We start from the raw sequence: 15,379 nt of genomic DNA on the forward strand, positions 1-15,379 counted from the left end.
TGCTGCCAGATCCTCGTGGTGAACGGCGCGGGGCTGGAAGTCCGGGACCATGATGGGTACACAGCTGCCGACCTGTCTGATTTCAATGGCCACACCCACTGCTCCCGCTACCTACGTACCGTGCAAACCCTGGTATGACTTTACCCCTTTTACCGAGAAGGAAGCTGAGGGTCAGGGGTATGAAGCTTCTTGCCTGGGGTGGTACAAGGGGGAAGTGTCCTTGCCCACTGCTTGGCACCAGCTGAAATTCAAAACCATTGTTATCGGGCATGAGGATAGGCAGAGGCCAGAAGACACTGACCACTGGGCCCAGCCAACTTCATTTTTCACCCACCCACATGTATTAGCGGACTTAACTCTTACAGACCCTCTCTTGTAGGCTGTGGTAGTGGTCCCATTTCTCAGATGGGTAAACTGAGTCTCCGGAAGGCCAAAGGTCATACACCCATGATGGAGCCCAATGGCCTGGCGATGGCTATGAGCCATCTCTTCTCTCCTTCGGCACTGAGGGTTTGGAATGCTAGGCAAATGGCATACCATTAAGCCACACCTCAGGTCTCTTTTCACCTGTCTTTTTTGTGACCCTAGGATTACAGCCATGTACGATAACAGCTGGCAGCAACCGCCCCTCCTGACTGGTACACAATTGTTCACCTTGTAGTTAATTCATAACCGAAAAACAATGTGACTCTTGTAAATTATTTTATTGTATGCTTACAAAGCCATGAGATGAGCCAGTGGGAATCTAGGCTCAGATGTGGGCGTCTCTAAGTCCAGGCCCTGCCCCTGCTGGTACGATGCCTACTTTGGGGCAGTAGAGGAGGAAGACGGTAGGTCTCACAGCCCCCGCCCCCGCAGAAAGATGCTATCTCCACAACCTAGCCCAGACATGAGGAAGGCTTCCAGATGAAGCCCGGAAGAAAGAAGGCAAATGGCCCTGCTCTATCTGCTAGCATGTGGGGTAACCCTGGTTGGGATCTGAACAGCTCAGCATGCCCTAGGTGTCAATCGTGGCTGAAGGTTGAAGGGATGAACCTCCAGAAAGTCCTCCCATCACTGGGGCACACAAGCAGGGGTGGACACTGTGAGTCTCTGTCTGGACCAGGAGTGAGGTCCATCAGGCAGAGTGTCTGCTATGGGGCTGTGAGTGTGCAGCACCCGGGAACACCTGAGAGCCTGCCAGGCTGCGGCTGCCGCTGCCCATAAACACCAGTGTTGATGTCGGACTCCAGCAGGCTCTCTGTCCTGCGCTGTACAGGTGTGACCCCGGCTCCTCTCTGTCGTGTTTGTTGGTAATTTACACTTAAGGCATGTACTGGGCACCATGCCTGTCACCGACTTCCAATACCTTTGCCCCCTGTGGAGCAAATACCATTATCCCCACTTTACAGATGAAGAAACTTGGGTGCAGAAAGTATTGGCATATACTGTGCTCATCGTCCATAGCTAGGGAGTGGGGACAGGGAGTAAAGGCTCTGCTTTTGGCTGCCAAGCCTGCATGCCTGGGTCCTAGCTCTTGTCTTCTGTGGTCTGCAGAGCTCAGGGCAGGGTCCCCATGCTGCCCACTAGTGTTAGTTAAGAGAAGAGTACCTTTAGGTTGTCGCCCCCAAGTCGTCTTCTGGGTCTCTCCTTTCCCTCACAGGGTAGGAGCAGGGCTGGACCCCTTGAAGGGAATGAGGTAGGCGGTAGGATCTGGTCCCCTCACCCAGGCAGGCCAGGCAGCAGCCATGACAGATCCAAGCCACCGAGGTAGCTGGCCCAGAAAAGGCAAACACTAATTACAGGGCCAATGAGGGTGGCCGCTGAGCCGTTACCTGGTGCCAGCTGCTTCCCTCTCCCAGGGGGCCTGTGACACTTCTCAGGCAGGGAGGGGCCAGGAGGGCAGGAGGCAACAGAGAAGCAGGCTTGCCGGTAGCAGGGACAGCATGGGCAATGTAAGTTAGCCCCTCACCCTAACTGCTCCCAGCAAAGACGAACGGACCTGCACTCAGAAGCCCAGCCTGTGGGAGGGAGAATGGGAGGGTTGGCAGCCCCAGCTGGGGCATGCCCATCTAGGGCCCAACCTCCCCACCCCCATCAGAAGGGAGCTGGCATGCCAAGCAAATAAAGATGGGGTTGCAGGCAGGAAGTGGAGGTTGTCCCCCTATGCGCTTCTCCCTGCAGGAGCAGCCCTTGGGGCCCTCTGCCCACAGAGGCATAAAAGCCCGAGCCTTCTGCCCACTGATGAGAGCGGGAAGTCTGGTATGGGGCTGCACTGTGCCTTCTGGGCCTTCTTTCCAGGTCTCCGCCTACCTGAGCAGGGGGAGAGCCAGGTGGGAATTTCTTTGAGGCTGCTGGGAGGGTCTGCTCTTGACACTTATTTGAAGAAGCTGCGGTGAACCCTCACATGGTAGAAAAAGAAGGAAGTGGCTTGGCAGGTCATTCACTGAGGACTTGTGGTGGGACCCCTGTTGCAGAGAGTGTGGAGTTTATCCCCACCGCTGCCCTCCTTTCTCCTCAGAGCGTGGAACACCGAGTCCTGTCCCGGGACCCATCCACTGACCTGGAGGCGAAGCAGCCTGACTCGGGCATGTCCTCGCCCAACACCACCATGTCGGTGCAGCCACTGAACCTGGACCTCGGCTCGCCCACCAGCACCCTCTCCAACTATGACTCCTGCTCGTCCAGCCACTCCAGCCTCAAGGGTCAGCGCTCTACCCGAGGTGAGCGGGCCGGGAAGAAGAGGAACCGGAGGAGCCAAGACAAAGCACATGGCTCTTCTCTCCACGTCACTCGCTGTCTTGACGTGAGGAGAGGGACAATAGAGCATGTCCATTAGGATATACACTCCCTGACACAAAGCCTGCATGTGCCCCACACAGGGTTTGCTGCTCTCTGGTCTAGGTTACAAACTCAAAGCTGCACATATGGACAGGCGTGCCTAGGAAACAGATAAGCACACACAAACACATACAAACAGATAAGCACATACAAACTTATGCTGATACTATACATACAAACACACACCTATATCACACAAATGGGATACAGATATGGACTACTACAGATATGGACACCCACACAAAGGTCCCCAAGACCAATACAGAAACACAAATATACAGAGGGACACGGTTAAATACACACATAACAAAAGCCCTCAGAGACAGGCATCTGTGTACACACTGACCACACCCTGAACAGTCCAACTACCTGCAGTGTCTGCTTCCCACCACTAGGTGGCGATCTGCAGAGCTGACTTGAGTGTAGCCATCCAGACTCCTGCCTTGCCTGGCCCCTGCCAGGTGGTCCCACTCCATAGGACCCTGGAACCCAAAACTCCCTAAAGTGACCCCTAAAAACCCGAGAGCATCACCTTCCTGCCTACTGAGGAGGCTGCAGCAAGTGACCCCCATTAGCCTTGCCACTGGTTAAGCCATTTGCAGTGTTGGGATACCTTGGATCTGGGATACATTTTGCAAACTTATACACCCTGCTTGTCCTTCTGCCTTTGCCCAGGGCTTCCCAGTGCAAGAGCTGCAGATTTACAGAGCTACATGGATATGCTGAACCCAGAGCTGAGCGTGCCTCAGGGCAAAATAGGGAAGCCTGCTCCACCACCACCACCACCAAGCTTCCCTCCGCCGCCACCACCCCCAGGCACCCAGCTGCCCCCACCTCCACCAAGCTATCCAGCTCCCAATCCCCCTGTGGGGCTACCTGCGGATAATATCTACATGCAGACCAAGAACAAGCTTCGCCATGTGGAAGTGGACTCACGGAAGAAGGAGGTAGGTAGAGAGCGGCCCTGCTGGCTAGCAGTAGGACTAGGCTGGGCCAATAGAGAACTGGCCCGCTTGGGTTGTGGTCACAAATGAGAGTTTCTGGGCTCAGGGCAAGTTCAAGATTGGTGGTGGCGCAGGCCTTTAATCCCAGCACTCGGGAGACAGAGGTAGGCGGATCTCTGTGAGGTCGAGGCCAGCCTGGTCTACAAGAGCTACTTCCAGGATAGACTCCAAAGCTACAGAGAAACCCTGTCTCGAAAAACAAACAAACAAACAAAAAAAATAGCCAGGTTCGTGAGAGCGCAGAACTGAACATGGTGGACGGGTGGGGGCCACAAAGCAAAGTCACCATATTCCTTTCGAGGGGTTGAGGCTGAGGGAACGTTGCCTAGTCGGGCTTAGTGAGGAGCTATACCACATCTTGCACAGAGCGGCAGGGCTGTCGCGGAATTAGCGGAGAAAGCATGCAGATGTCATGGATACCCGTAGCATGGGGCTCACAGAGAGAATGACACTCGAGCCAGGTGGTGGTGGCCTTCGTCTTTAATTCCAGCATTGGAGAGGTAGAGGCCGGTAGGTCTCTGAATTTTAGGAGAGCCAGAACAGGGCTACAAGAGAACTCCTGTCTCAGAAAACAAAAAAAAAAAAAAAAAAAAAAAAAGAATGAAAAATTAAAACAGAACACTTGAGGTGTCTTCCAGGTGGGTTAGTCTGGGAGTTTAACTTGAAGGTGAGGGCCAGAAGGTGGGTGGGGAAGTTGAGCAAACACTAGAAAGTTCTGCTACCTACTGGCTGAAGCTGGCTCCTCTTGCGTCAGGGTTAAAAAAGGCTCCCTCCGATGCTAACTCCCCTCCCACTCCATAACCTCTGCGAGGGTGGAGGATGAGCGTGTGTGAGAAGGAGAGGGAACCCTTCAGAAGGGGCGTGACCGTGAGGGGCTAGAACATCCAAGGCATTTGGACTTCTGGCTAAAGCTGGGGAGCAGAGAAGGGGCAGGGAGGCCCGAAGCCAGGCCAGAGGGAGAGGTGAGGGGACAATCTAAGACCACAGGTGGCCAGGTGTAGGGTGGCAAACCCACAAAGCCTTGCCAGAGCCCAGACCTTGCAATTCTCTCCCCAGCCCAAGGCATGCCACCCCAGGGTGGAGCTGAGTGATCAGTTTGCACAGGTGAGCCAGGTCACAAGGCCATGGGGGCGGAGGTGGCTGTGGGAAGGACACAACCTTTACAGGGAGGGACTGCACCGCGGTCTTTACCTGCCTTCCTGTGCACCAAGCTCTTCCCAGAAGGTTCTTTGATCATCTGGAGATGAAAGAAGGCTGGACAGAGGTTGGAGAGAGTTGAGGCCAGCCCACTTTCGCAGCCTGGCGCAACAAACGAACCTTGCCCCAAACCATGCCCCCTCCCCACCCCTGGGCCTGAGTGCCAGCATTATGCCATGCCTGAGCCCCTCTGCGGTGTGTTCGTGCTGAACTGAAGGCGCTAATAGGCTCCACAAAGGGCCCTTTGTGTGCCGGTTGCATCCCTTGTCCCCTCTGGCGCGGGTGCCTAAACTGAGTTGAGGGGTGTGTGCCTCGGCGGCTGTAGTGGGTGCCTGCCGAAGGGGCTGGCTGACCCAGAAAGCAAATCTGGCGTGTTGTGTTTCCTGTCACGTGCACCTTGTCCAGTGGGGTGCGGAGGGTCTGAGGCCACTGCAGAGACATACAAACTGGGGACTGGGTCAGGGGACAGGCCCCACCTGGTCATTAGGTCTTTGGCCACGCCACCTTTTCTCTCTCGCCCAGTGCAGACCTTAGAGGGGAGCAACCGAATGAGAAGTGGCTTTGTCACCCGAGCCCACCTGGCCACCCTTGAAACTTGAGGCCTGGGCGCGGGTGTGTGGTGTCGTTTACATGGATAGCGATGGGTTCCAGATGCGGGAGGGGAAGGTCCAGGGCGCGACCTGGGTTGGGGTGTGGGTTGGGGGCAAAAAAAAAAAAAAGCGGTTTCGCTGCCCGAGGTCAGCCCATCTTACGGTCCTGGCAAATGACTGAGGGCGAGGAGGATGAAGGTAGGGTACTCAGAACCTCTAGTCGGGGGAGAGGTGCAGAGGGCGGAGCCGCCCCTGGCCCGGTGTGGAGCAGCGGGGCTCCGTGACATCCCCGCCTGCTGGGGGGTTGAGCCTGGGATTGGCGGACCCTGGGTGATGTCAGGCCGACTGAGCTCATAGGCGGGCCGCGTGCGGCCGGGCTGTAACCTGAGAGGAAGGATCAGGTAACGCAGGTGTCGGGTCCGTGCCGCCCCCGCCGCCAGGTGCACAGCGGGGGCCACCGGAACAGTCGCAGGTAGGAGCAGCCCTAGGCTGTGGGCCCCCTGAGTAAGGAGAAGCGTTCCAGGGCACCAGCTCTAGACAGGGCCCCCTCCAGGCCGAGACCCCCGCCGGAGAGGGTTCAAGGAGCCTTGAGCTCTCACGTGCGGTTTGTGGAGCAGCTAGTAGGGTGCAGTCGAGCCCTCGGGGCGGGCTAAGTGGGAGCTATCCTAGCTCAGGCTCCCCCTGGCGTCCAGGCTGGGCCTCCCCGCCCTTGGGTCCGCCCCTTCTGGCCTTAGTGGGGGCCCCTGTGCCCTTGGCCCTAACCCAGACCCCTCCCGGTGAGCCGACCGAGCCTTCGCCCTTTTACCAAGGTCCCCACGCCCCTTGCCCCATCCTGCTCAGAGAACTGGGGGTGGGGGGGAGGGGCAGGGACGCGGCCAGCTGCGCCACTCGACGGCCGCTGGCCGCGAGCCCCCTAGGCAAGAGGGTGGGAAGGGAGGTGCGAGGGGCATCCGGGCTAAGTGCATCCTCCTCTACTGTCTTCCCGCAGCGGAGCTCGGGCGACGGCCACTCAGGATTGCGAAGGCAGGACTCGGGGCTGCCCTGGCACAACATCGGACTGCGCAGGCAGGACTCCGGCCGCAAGCAGCGCTCATTCAGCAAACAGCCCAGCACGGGGGACTACTACCGCCAGCTGGGCCGCTGCCCGGGGGAGCCGCTGGCCTCACGCCCGGGCATGGCCCACAGTGAGGAGGTGCGTGCTCTCCATCCCGCATCCATGGGCCGTCCGGGCCCGGACCCTGTTGCACGCTCCTCACTCTCTGGCCCCTCTGCACCCCCGCAGGCGGCGCTGCTCCCCGGGAACCACGTGCACAACGGCTGCTCAGCGGACCCCAAGACGTCTAAGGAGCTGCCGCCACCACCGCCACCACCGCCGCCGCCACTGCCCGAGGCCCTGAGTTCGCCGCCACCTGCCCCACCTCTGCCCATCGAGGGCGCGGTCGCAGGCTGCGGGCAGCGTCGTTCCTCGTCGTCTGCTGGCAGTGAGTAGGGGCGGGATGAGGGTTGGGGGCGGCGCCAGCTGTAAAGGGGAGGGAAACCTAGAGACCGCCCCCTCCCCAGCTGCGGCTTGCCTGGTCCTTCTTCCTCCTTCCCGGTTCTTCTTTCCGGACCCTACCTTTTGAGGACAAAGGAAAGAAACTTTTGAGTTGCTTCGGTCCCACGGCAGGACTGGGCTGAGTGTGGCTTTTGGCAAGGCCCCTGCCTTCCCTGGGCCTTCTCCTTTTTGGCTAGGGAGAGCCTCTGGGCTCTGGTGGCTGGTGTTTCTCGGGCTCTTTTCTTCCTGTACCTACATCTTCAGTCCCCACACTCGCCAACTTTTGACTCTGGTTCCCTCAAGCTAAGCACAGCCTTGAGCTTTTCTCAGCTACGACAGAACTCACTAATCAGCTGTGTCTGGCGAGGGGAACAAAAACAATGACCCAGTAATCCGTCACAACCCTTTCCTGGGGTTTGTATGTGCGTGGTGATGGTGTTCATGCAGGACACCTCAGGGCCCCCTCAAGCGTGCTAGGCATACTCTCGACCACTGGCTGGACGCTGTTGTTTAGAAGTTCAGCTAGGGACCAGGACTGCGGGACCATTCCTTCTGCCAGAGATCCTGGAAGGTTCTGGTTCTCTCATCCTAGTGAGGCAGGGCTGGGCGCAGAAACCGTACTCGGTGGTTCCAGCCCAAGCTTCATTTCTCTGACTGGACTAGGAGAGCAGCTCCCCTGGAGCCTGTCAGAGTGTGTGCGCACCTGGGCCTCTCAGTCCATCCCCCAGCTCTCCAGCCTACTCTCCTTCCTCTGCAGTCTGTACTAGGGACAAAAGGGAAATGCTAAGCTCTGGCTGTCCCAACCGGCCCCAATGCCAAGATGGTCTCCCTTAGAGGACTGAATGGACCACCCTTGTGGGGCCCCCAAGTGGCTTGAGCCAGGGTCACAAGGGCAGGAGAGCTCCTCCCCTCTTCTCCCCCTCCTGCCCTCCCTGGCCTTCTTGCTGTCCCGGTTTCACCCCAGCCCCCCTTCCTCTAACTTCGCTGTCAATTCTCTCCCCTCGGTTCCTAGAAGTGAGAGTCCTGAGACACAGGAAGAGTGAGTAGCTGCGCGGGCTCACGGCTGAGGCTGAGGCGTGGGGTGGGGAGGTGGCTTGCCCAGAAATAAGGCAGAAAGGGCCCGGGACTGAAGAAAGGGCTTGCTAGGGGCCAGTAGGTGAGAGGACCTGTTACCCTGAACACCCACGGCATTCCAGCATCCGGTGCCTGGCTTGCAGTTTTGCTTAAGTAAATGAGCCGGCGGCGGCATGCCTTCCTTCTCCTGGGGATGTACTCCGGATTGTCGGCCCAGCATCCAAGGGCCTTTACTATCACTTTGTTCTGCCCCATCCGGGGCACCAAAGACCGTTCTCCCCAAGTCCTCATTCACCTCCACCAGCCCTGCTGGAAATGCAAACTCAGTCCAGGTATTTGCATGTCTTTGGCCTGGCCCTTCTTCCTGCACGCCCTCTCCCATGTCCTCAGCAAGCTCCTCCTTCTACGGTCCTCCAGGGTCACGCAGTGCTTTGCCATAAATGTATGCTCCGCTTGCCGTCATTGTGTCTGCTGTCTGTCTGTGGGTGTGGGGCCAGGGAAGGTCCACCTGGGTGGCACTCCAGGGTCCTGAGTCTTATAGCCACGGAGGTTCCAGTCTGCTCGGTCCAAGGGTCACTGGGCTTTGCTGATGAAGGGAGAGGGCCATAGGGAAACTCCGCCCTAGTGGAGGCTGAGCCAGGAAACCTGGGACAAAGGTTGGGTGGCTAGCAGGGTAGTGCACTGGAGCTGGGCAGTCGATGGTGGGCAGAGATCCACTCGAGTCCCCAGGGCTGGCCCAGGAGCCACCATGAATTCCCAGGGGCCTCCAGGTGGGGGCCGTGTGCCCAGTGAGTAAGACTTGGTGGGGTCACCGTGGACTGGGAGCTGATGGCCCACCTTTGGGTGTCCTGATAGCTATCTGAGGTATCCCAGGAGCTGGAGAGCTGCCTCTGGGCCCAAAGGTGGGCCCTACTCATCTGGCTTGGAAAGTGGGTCTGGGGTGAGGTGGGGGCAGGATGGAAATGGGAATGCTACCTACCCCCAACCAATCACCTCTTCTCTTTGGGCAGGTACCAAATCTTTCAACATGATGTCTCCAACGGGTGATAACTCAGAGCTGCTGGCTGAGATAAAAGCAGGCAAGAGTCTGAAGCCAACGCCACAGAGCAAGGGGCTGACCACTGTGTTCTCAGGCAGTGGGCAACCAGCCTCCCAGGTAGGCACTAGACGGGTGCCCCGCCCGGGCTCCCAGTGCCTGCTGGGTGCTCAGCCCTACTGCTTCTCCCGGCAGCCTGAGTCACCTTCACCTCAGCCATCGCCACAGCCCTCGGTGTCACCTGCGCCATCTCGAGCCCGGAGCCCCACCCCACCGGCCTCTGGGCCTCAGCCGTTGCTCAATGGCAGCCTAGTGCCGGCACCACCTGCCACGCCAGCACCTGGAGTACAGCTGGATGTGGAGACCCTCATCCCTACGCTGGATGAGCAGGGCCGGCCCATCCCGGAGTGGAAGCGCCAGGTGATGGTCCGCAAGCTGCAGCAGAAGATGCAGGAGGAGGAGGAGCAGAGGAGGAAGGTGGGTGGGGTATGGCTTCCTAGAAAGCCCTGGTGTCCTCACTAAGCCTACAGCCTGTTCTGACCCTTCAGCCTCCAGCAAAGCCCTTGAAAAGAAGCAGGAATATAGGATATCCTATACATAGTGGGTCTCTGTCTCCCCACGGTTAGCTGTCCCTTGAAGGGAGCCGTCAATGTTTCCCAAACTCTAGTGTGCCTTCAAGTCACTTGGGACCTTATTAAAGAGCTTATTCTGCTTTGGGGACAAGGGTTGAGATTCTGCATTTCTAACAAGCTCCTGGGTGAACCACACTGAGTGTGGCCTGAACTCTGTCCTGGCACTGCCACCTCCAGCCGCTGCTGCTGAGTCTTGCTCAGCGTCAATCCCTTATCTGTAAAATGATTTGGTCATCACTAGCTGCCAGTTGATCACCATTTACTCAGCCAACCAGTGTTCCCTGAGCGCCACCTACGTGCTGCACACACGATTGTATCTTCTGAGGCTCACAGTGAAGATACCAAAGCCTGCTATCAAGGTGGCTGTGGAAGTTATGTGTGTGTGTCAACAAGCAGATACTGTCCCTAAGAGATGATGATGTGAGAACGACAGTTTGGAGTAACAAACAACTAAGCTTTATAATACACTGAGTGATCAGGGGCACAGGAGACTGAGATACCACTCAGCTGGTGGCCAGCTGTGGGCTGAGGGGTGATGTGTTAGCCCAATGTGAGATGGGAGCTGGAGGCACACAGGAGTTGATTAGAAAGAGTCGCATGCGGAGGAAGGCAAGCAGAGTGGGCAGGTCCGGGAAGAGGATGTGTCTTGTGTATTTGCGTTTGGTGGGAGTGGTGGGAGTCAGGATACAAAGTTTCAGCTGTCGGCCTGGAAAAGACTAGCCCCACCCCCTCTTCCTAGGAAGCCTGGGAGCTCAGCATACTTGTGTGGGAGGTGGGCAGTACTAGATCTAGATGGATCTGACCCTAGAAGTGGAGCTGGGTCCCGCACATTTTATGGGGTAGGAGATTGTAATTTAAGAATGGAATACGGAGCCGGCAGTGTTGGTACATACCTTTAATCCCAGCACTCGGGAGGCAGAGGCAGGCAGATCTCTGTGAGTTCGAGGCCAGCCTGGTCTACAGAGCTAGTTCTAGGACAGGCTCCAATGCTACAGAGAAATCCTGTCTTGAAAAATGGAGTATGGAGAAAAAGAATGGAGTGGAGTAGGAGGGGCATATGAAACATTGACTTGACCGCTGGGACAAGGATGGACTTGGACCACAGGAAGCCTGAGAAAGGGTCTGTGATCTGGTGACAAGAGAGGAACGTTGGGATCTGGCTTGGAAAGAGCTGTGGATCGGGCAGGGGAGGGCCGCTGTGCTTCTCGGCTTCAGTGCCTTTCGCATGTTCTTCCGGTGGTGTAATGAGCGACCAAGCCAGGCATGGAGACCCAGTTTGCCAGTCTGCCTTTCCTGCCTCAGGCAGCACCGCAGCCCCAGCCAATGCCTTCTACCAGCAACCAAAGCGAACAGTGCTCTGAGCTGGGAGCCGAAGCCTTACTGCAATGCAATCTCCCCGCCAGCCAGGCGGCCGGTCCCTGCAAACGCAGCCCAGCGGAGCCATTACACCACCCAGGACTTGCAAAAGGTCGCCTGCTCTGCTGCGGGAGCTGGGCCAGAGGGAGACGCGCCCCCTCCCCTCTTTTGTCTTCCTCGCCTTAGCTGACCGCTGCTAGCTCCTGCTGCTATCCCCCGGAAGGCTGGAGGTACTCCCGCGAGCACAACGCCATCCTAGGGCCCTTTGGCGAACTCATGACCGAGGCCGACATCCTCCGCATCGAACAGCAAATTGAGAACCTGCAGGTGCTTCACAAGGCAAACAAGCTCGAGGCGCGCCTAGAGCAGCTAGAGCTGGAGTTGGAGCAGCTGCTACCGATCTCGGCTGCTCTGTCGGCGCCGCGCTTCACCGTAGATCCACGCCGCATGCATGGCCACGCACCCAACCTGCCTGCCTGGTGCAGCAAGATCTCCACGCTGCTCAAGAGTATGGCCACGCTGCTGGCCGCGCTGGGCGGCCGGCCCGCACACCTGGCAGAACTGCTGACTGCAGACACTGGCCAACCGCTGGCACCGCTGCCAGACGCACCCTCGAGGCCTGGACCTCTCTGTTTGGGCCGCTCTCATTCACTTAGCTGGTGCCGGGAGGCCGTGGCACGGGAGATCCTCGAATGTGGTGTCTCGGTACAGCACCTCCGCGCCGCGTATGAAATGCGCACTCAGGGCGCGGCGACCACCCCGAGCCTCCGCCGCAAGCTCCCTCAGCCCGCCAGCACCCCGGACCGGGAACCCATCCTCGAGGAGGACTACGTGGCGATCGGTTCCAGTGAGCCGGGAGCCGCCGTCGCCAATGGCCTGTGGGCTGCAGAGGAGACCCTGGACACCCTGGACCCACCCGAGCCGTGGCACCGGGAGGAAGCTTTTCCGGAGCCCGAGCAGTTGGCTAGCAGGCCCCCACTCTCCACCGAGCTGCCTGGCGTCCAGGACTACATCGACATGCGTAAAGAGCGCATCGTCTACCTCTTCCTGGAGCACTGGCGCAAATGGACCTTCCAAGGACCTGGTCGTCATGCTCAGGCGCGCCTGCGCAGACTGCTGCCCCGGGTGGTGGCCTCTGGCGCCGGCCCCCTTCCAGAGGCAGATGACACTGCCCAGAAGCAACCAGCTGGTGACGACTTGGACCGTGACCCTGAAGAGCGACTGCTGAGGCTGCTCAAGCAGAGACAGGTGGTGGGCAAACTGCTGGGCCACTGGAGAAGCTTGCTAAGGCGGGTACCAGCGCGCCAGGTACCCGGCTCGAAGCTGACACATGGTGTGTACTGGCCTGAGCACTTCCTGCCACCACTCGACGGCGGCGCTATGCGGAGCTACGACACTCTCACCCTAGATCTCTTCATGTTAGGCTACTTTCAGCTGCTGGAGATGGGCCTGAGCCGCGAGGAACGTAAATTCCGCCACCTATTGTGCTATGAGATGTTCGACCGTCTGGGCAGCCACCCGTGGGAGCTTATCCGCCAGTTCCACCGAGCAGTGTTGGAGGAGGTGGAGGCTGGAAAGCGTGGCTGGGACGATGGCTTTGAGGATCTCAGGCGTCAGTTCTTCGGAGACAGCCCCGAGTCTGAGCCGGCTCCAGAAGAGGCTCAAGAGGAGAAGGGAGAAGGGGGAGAGAAGGAACAAGATCAAGAGGAAGAGGAGGAGGAAAAAGAGGAACAGGGAGAGGAGGAAAAAGAGGAACGGGGAGAGGAGAAAAAACTGGAGGAAGAGAAGAGAAAGGAGGAAGACAAGGAGAAGAGAGAGGAGAGCGAGGAGGAGCCCTCTGAAGAATCCACTCCGGCTCAAACACAGGACCTGCCACAGGGGCAGCCAGAGGCCCCAGCCCCAGCACCGCAGCCGCCTCCCGCTGCACCTCCCCCAACCTCAGACCGGCCTAGTTCGGAACCCCCAACTGAAGAACCCCTGGAGCTGGTGTCTGAGATGGGCGAATTCAGCAACGAGGACATCTGCCGCTATATTGACCGGAGCTTCTCCTTTTGGAAGGAGAAGGAGGCAGAACTCTTTGACATCTGAGAGCAAATGCACGGCTTAGTTTTGTGCCTGCCTGGATGCCTGTCTGGCATCTAGAGGCCAGAACCAGAAAGAAAAGAACCAGATTGTTAAAAGCCTGCTTCTCTGGGACCTTTGAGGTCCCTAGGAGGGAGGAAGTGAAGGCATTTATGAGATGGGTTAGTCACAGGGTCACAGGGCAAGTCGGGCGTTGCTATGAAGCCAGGAAGCACAAGTAAAGGGCAGTGTGGTTCTGTCTCTGGTTTTTCACCGGAGTTCGCAGCTACTACCTCCTTGGCCACCCGTGCAGTGTTCTGTGTGGTGTGTGATGTGTACAGACCCTTGCTATTCTGTGACATCAAGGAATAAAGCGCTCTGTCATAGGCTGTGTTGGCGCCCCTCTCCCCATGTCATCAGAGTTCCACATAGTGGAATAATTTCTGTCCCATTAAGAAAAGAGCAAGCATGGGCCAGAACGCCCTCCATAGGGATCCGGAGCAGCCCGGGTCTTCCTGAGCTGACCAGTGTGCGGTTCAATTCTCTATCTTCCTAGAAATTCGGAAAGACAGACTTGGAACCATATAGCCACTTGCTCTGGAGGAAAATAGGACCCAGTGATTTTCTGCTTCTTCCCTTTTACCTTCCCTGATCTATCTGGCTCCACCTCTAGAAAACTGGTTGGGTCATTGGGGAGCAGAAGGCCCCTTTTGAGCAGGCACCATTATCTGATTATACCATAGCAGGCCACCAAAAAGGTCTTTCTTATAAACACATATATATTATTCTGCCCCTGAATTCTCCATGTCCCCTGGGTTGGAAATGCATACCTCTGGCCTGCAAATCTCAGGTCAAGCTGGTCCCTGAAGCTGTGTGGTTGTGTTTTAGGAGGAAGAGGAGGAGGCCCGGCTGGCCAGCCTGCCTGCCTGGAGGCGAGACATCCTCCGGAAGAAGCTGGAAGAGGAGCGGTGGGTGTCTGGAGGAAACTGCTGGGCACTGTCTTGACCACCTCTGGGGTTGGGATGCCATCTAATCCTGTCTCTTTCTCATTCCAGGGAGCAGAAGCGGTAAGTTCGATCCTGGCCCAAACCTGTCACTTCTTTCTACAACCACTCACTGAGGCTTGTCCCTTATGCTTCTTCATCCAGCCCATTACTTCAATCCTTGTATCATAACCTTTCTGCACCCACTAATGACATAAGACCCTTAATTATTTAGCACCTGCCCCTCAAAGTCTAGCTGTCAGGCTCAGATCACATCACCTCGACCCCTCCCCCCACCTCCTATCACTAACCTAGCTTTTTACTGACTGTGTTAGCACTGTATGTGTTAGCATATACCCAGAATCCCACTTGGTAGGTATAGGCAGGATTAGGAGTTCAAGGTTATCCTTGGCTTCACAGCCAGTTCAAAGCCAAATTGACCTACAAGGTGACCTTGTCTCAAAACGAGAGGCAAACAAAAGCTGGGCTTTCGATCTTACAGCGCTGGCTTTTCTGCTTTAATTGTGTGTCTGTCTGTGTGTCTCTGAGGGTAGGCACACACGAATGCAGGTGTCTGTGGAGGCCGGGTGTCAGATCCCTTGGAGTCCCAGTTACAAGTGGTTGTGAGACACCCAGTATGGGAGCTGGGGATCCAGTTCGAGTCCTCTGCAAGAGTAGTCCATGATCTTAATTGATAAGCCTTCTCTTCAGCTCCAAAGACAGTTATTTTAACCCCAGGATCAATAAACTTGATTATTCACATTCCCCTCAACTTAATTTCTGTACCCAGGATTCTATCCTGGTACTGCCAGCTAGAAGTATAATGTGTACCACAAAATGTAATTTTAAATTTTGTGGTAGCCACATTGAGAAAAATTTTTAAAAGATATAGGTAAACTTAATTTGAATGCTTTAATTTAATGTATGAAGTCTTATTTCGGCAGCCTGTGTGAGGGTGATGGAGAAGCCCTAGGCTCACGGCTCAGGTGGCAGAGTGCTTGACCAGAGTGCAGGAAGCCCTGGGCTCAGTCTGCAGCACTGCATAAATCTGGAGCCGGGGACTGGAGAGATGGCTCAGTAGGTAAAACACTT

At 57.0% G+C, this 15,379-nt stretch overlaps 1 protein-coding gene across 4 annotated transcripts in view; it reads left to right on the forward strand.

The window, feature by feature from the left end:
* Espn (espin) overlaps positions 1-15,379 on the forward strand; it is a 33,180-nt gene that overhangs the window by 16,022 nt on the left and 1,779 nt on the right. Inside the window, exons 5-15 of one of the 4 annotated variants that reach the window (XM_057784756.1) lie at positions 1-132; positions 2,501-2,702; positions 3,496-3,767; positions 4,881-4,928; positions 6,600-6,803; positions 6,894-7,092; positions 8,158-8,184; positions 9,230-9,375; positions 9,451-9,732; positions 14,193-14,272; positions 14,360-14,371. In XM_057784756.1, coding sequence (XP_057640739.1) covers positions 1-132; positions 2,501-2,702; positions 3,496-3,767; positions 4,881-4,928; positions 6,600-6,803; positions 6,894-7,092; positions 8,158-8,184; positions 9,230-9,375; positions 9,451-9,732; positions 14,193-14,272; positions 14,360-14,371 — 1,604 coding nt within the window. Of the gene's footprint in view, positions 133-1,887; positions 1,935-2,500; positions 2,703-3,495; positions 3,768-4,880; positions 4,929-6,599; positions 6,804-6,893; positions 7,093-8,157; positions 8,185-9,229; positions 9,376-9,450; positions 9,733-14,192; positions 14,273-14,359; positions 14,372-15,379 lie in introns of those variants that run through there. The other 3 variants (XM_057784758.1, XM_057784757.1, XM_057784759.1) reach the window with 3 other exon arrangements.

This window comes from Chionomys nivalis, chromosome 11 (genome assembly GCF_950005125.1).
Source record: "Chionomys nivalis chromosome 11, mChiNiv1.1, whole genome shotgun sequence".
NCBI classification, from domain to species: Eukaryota; Metazoa; Chordata; class Mammalia; order Rodentia; family Cricetidae; genus Chionomys; species Chionomys nivalis.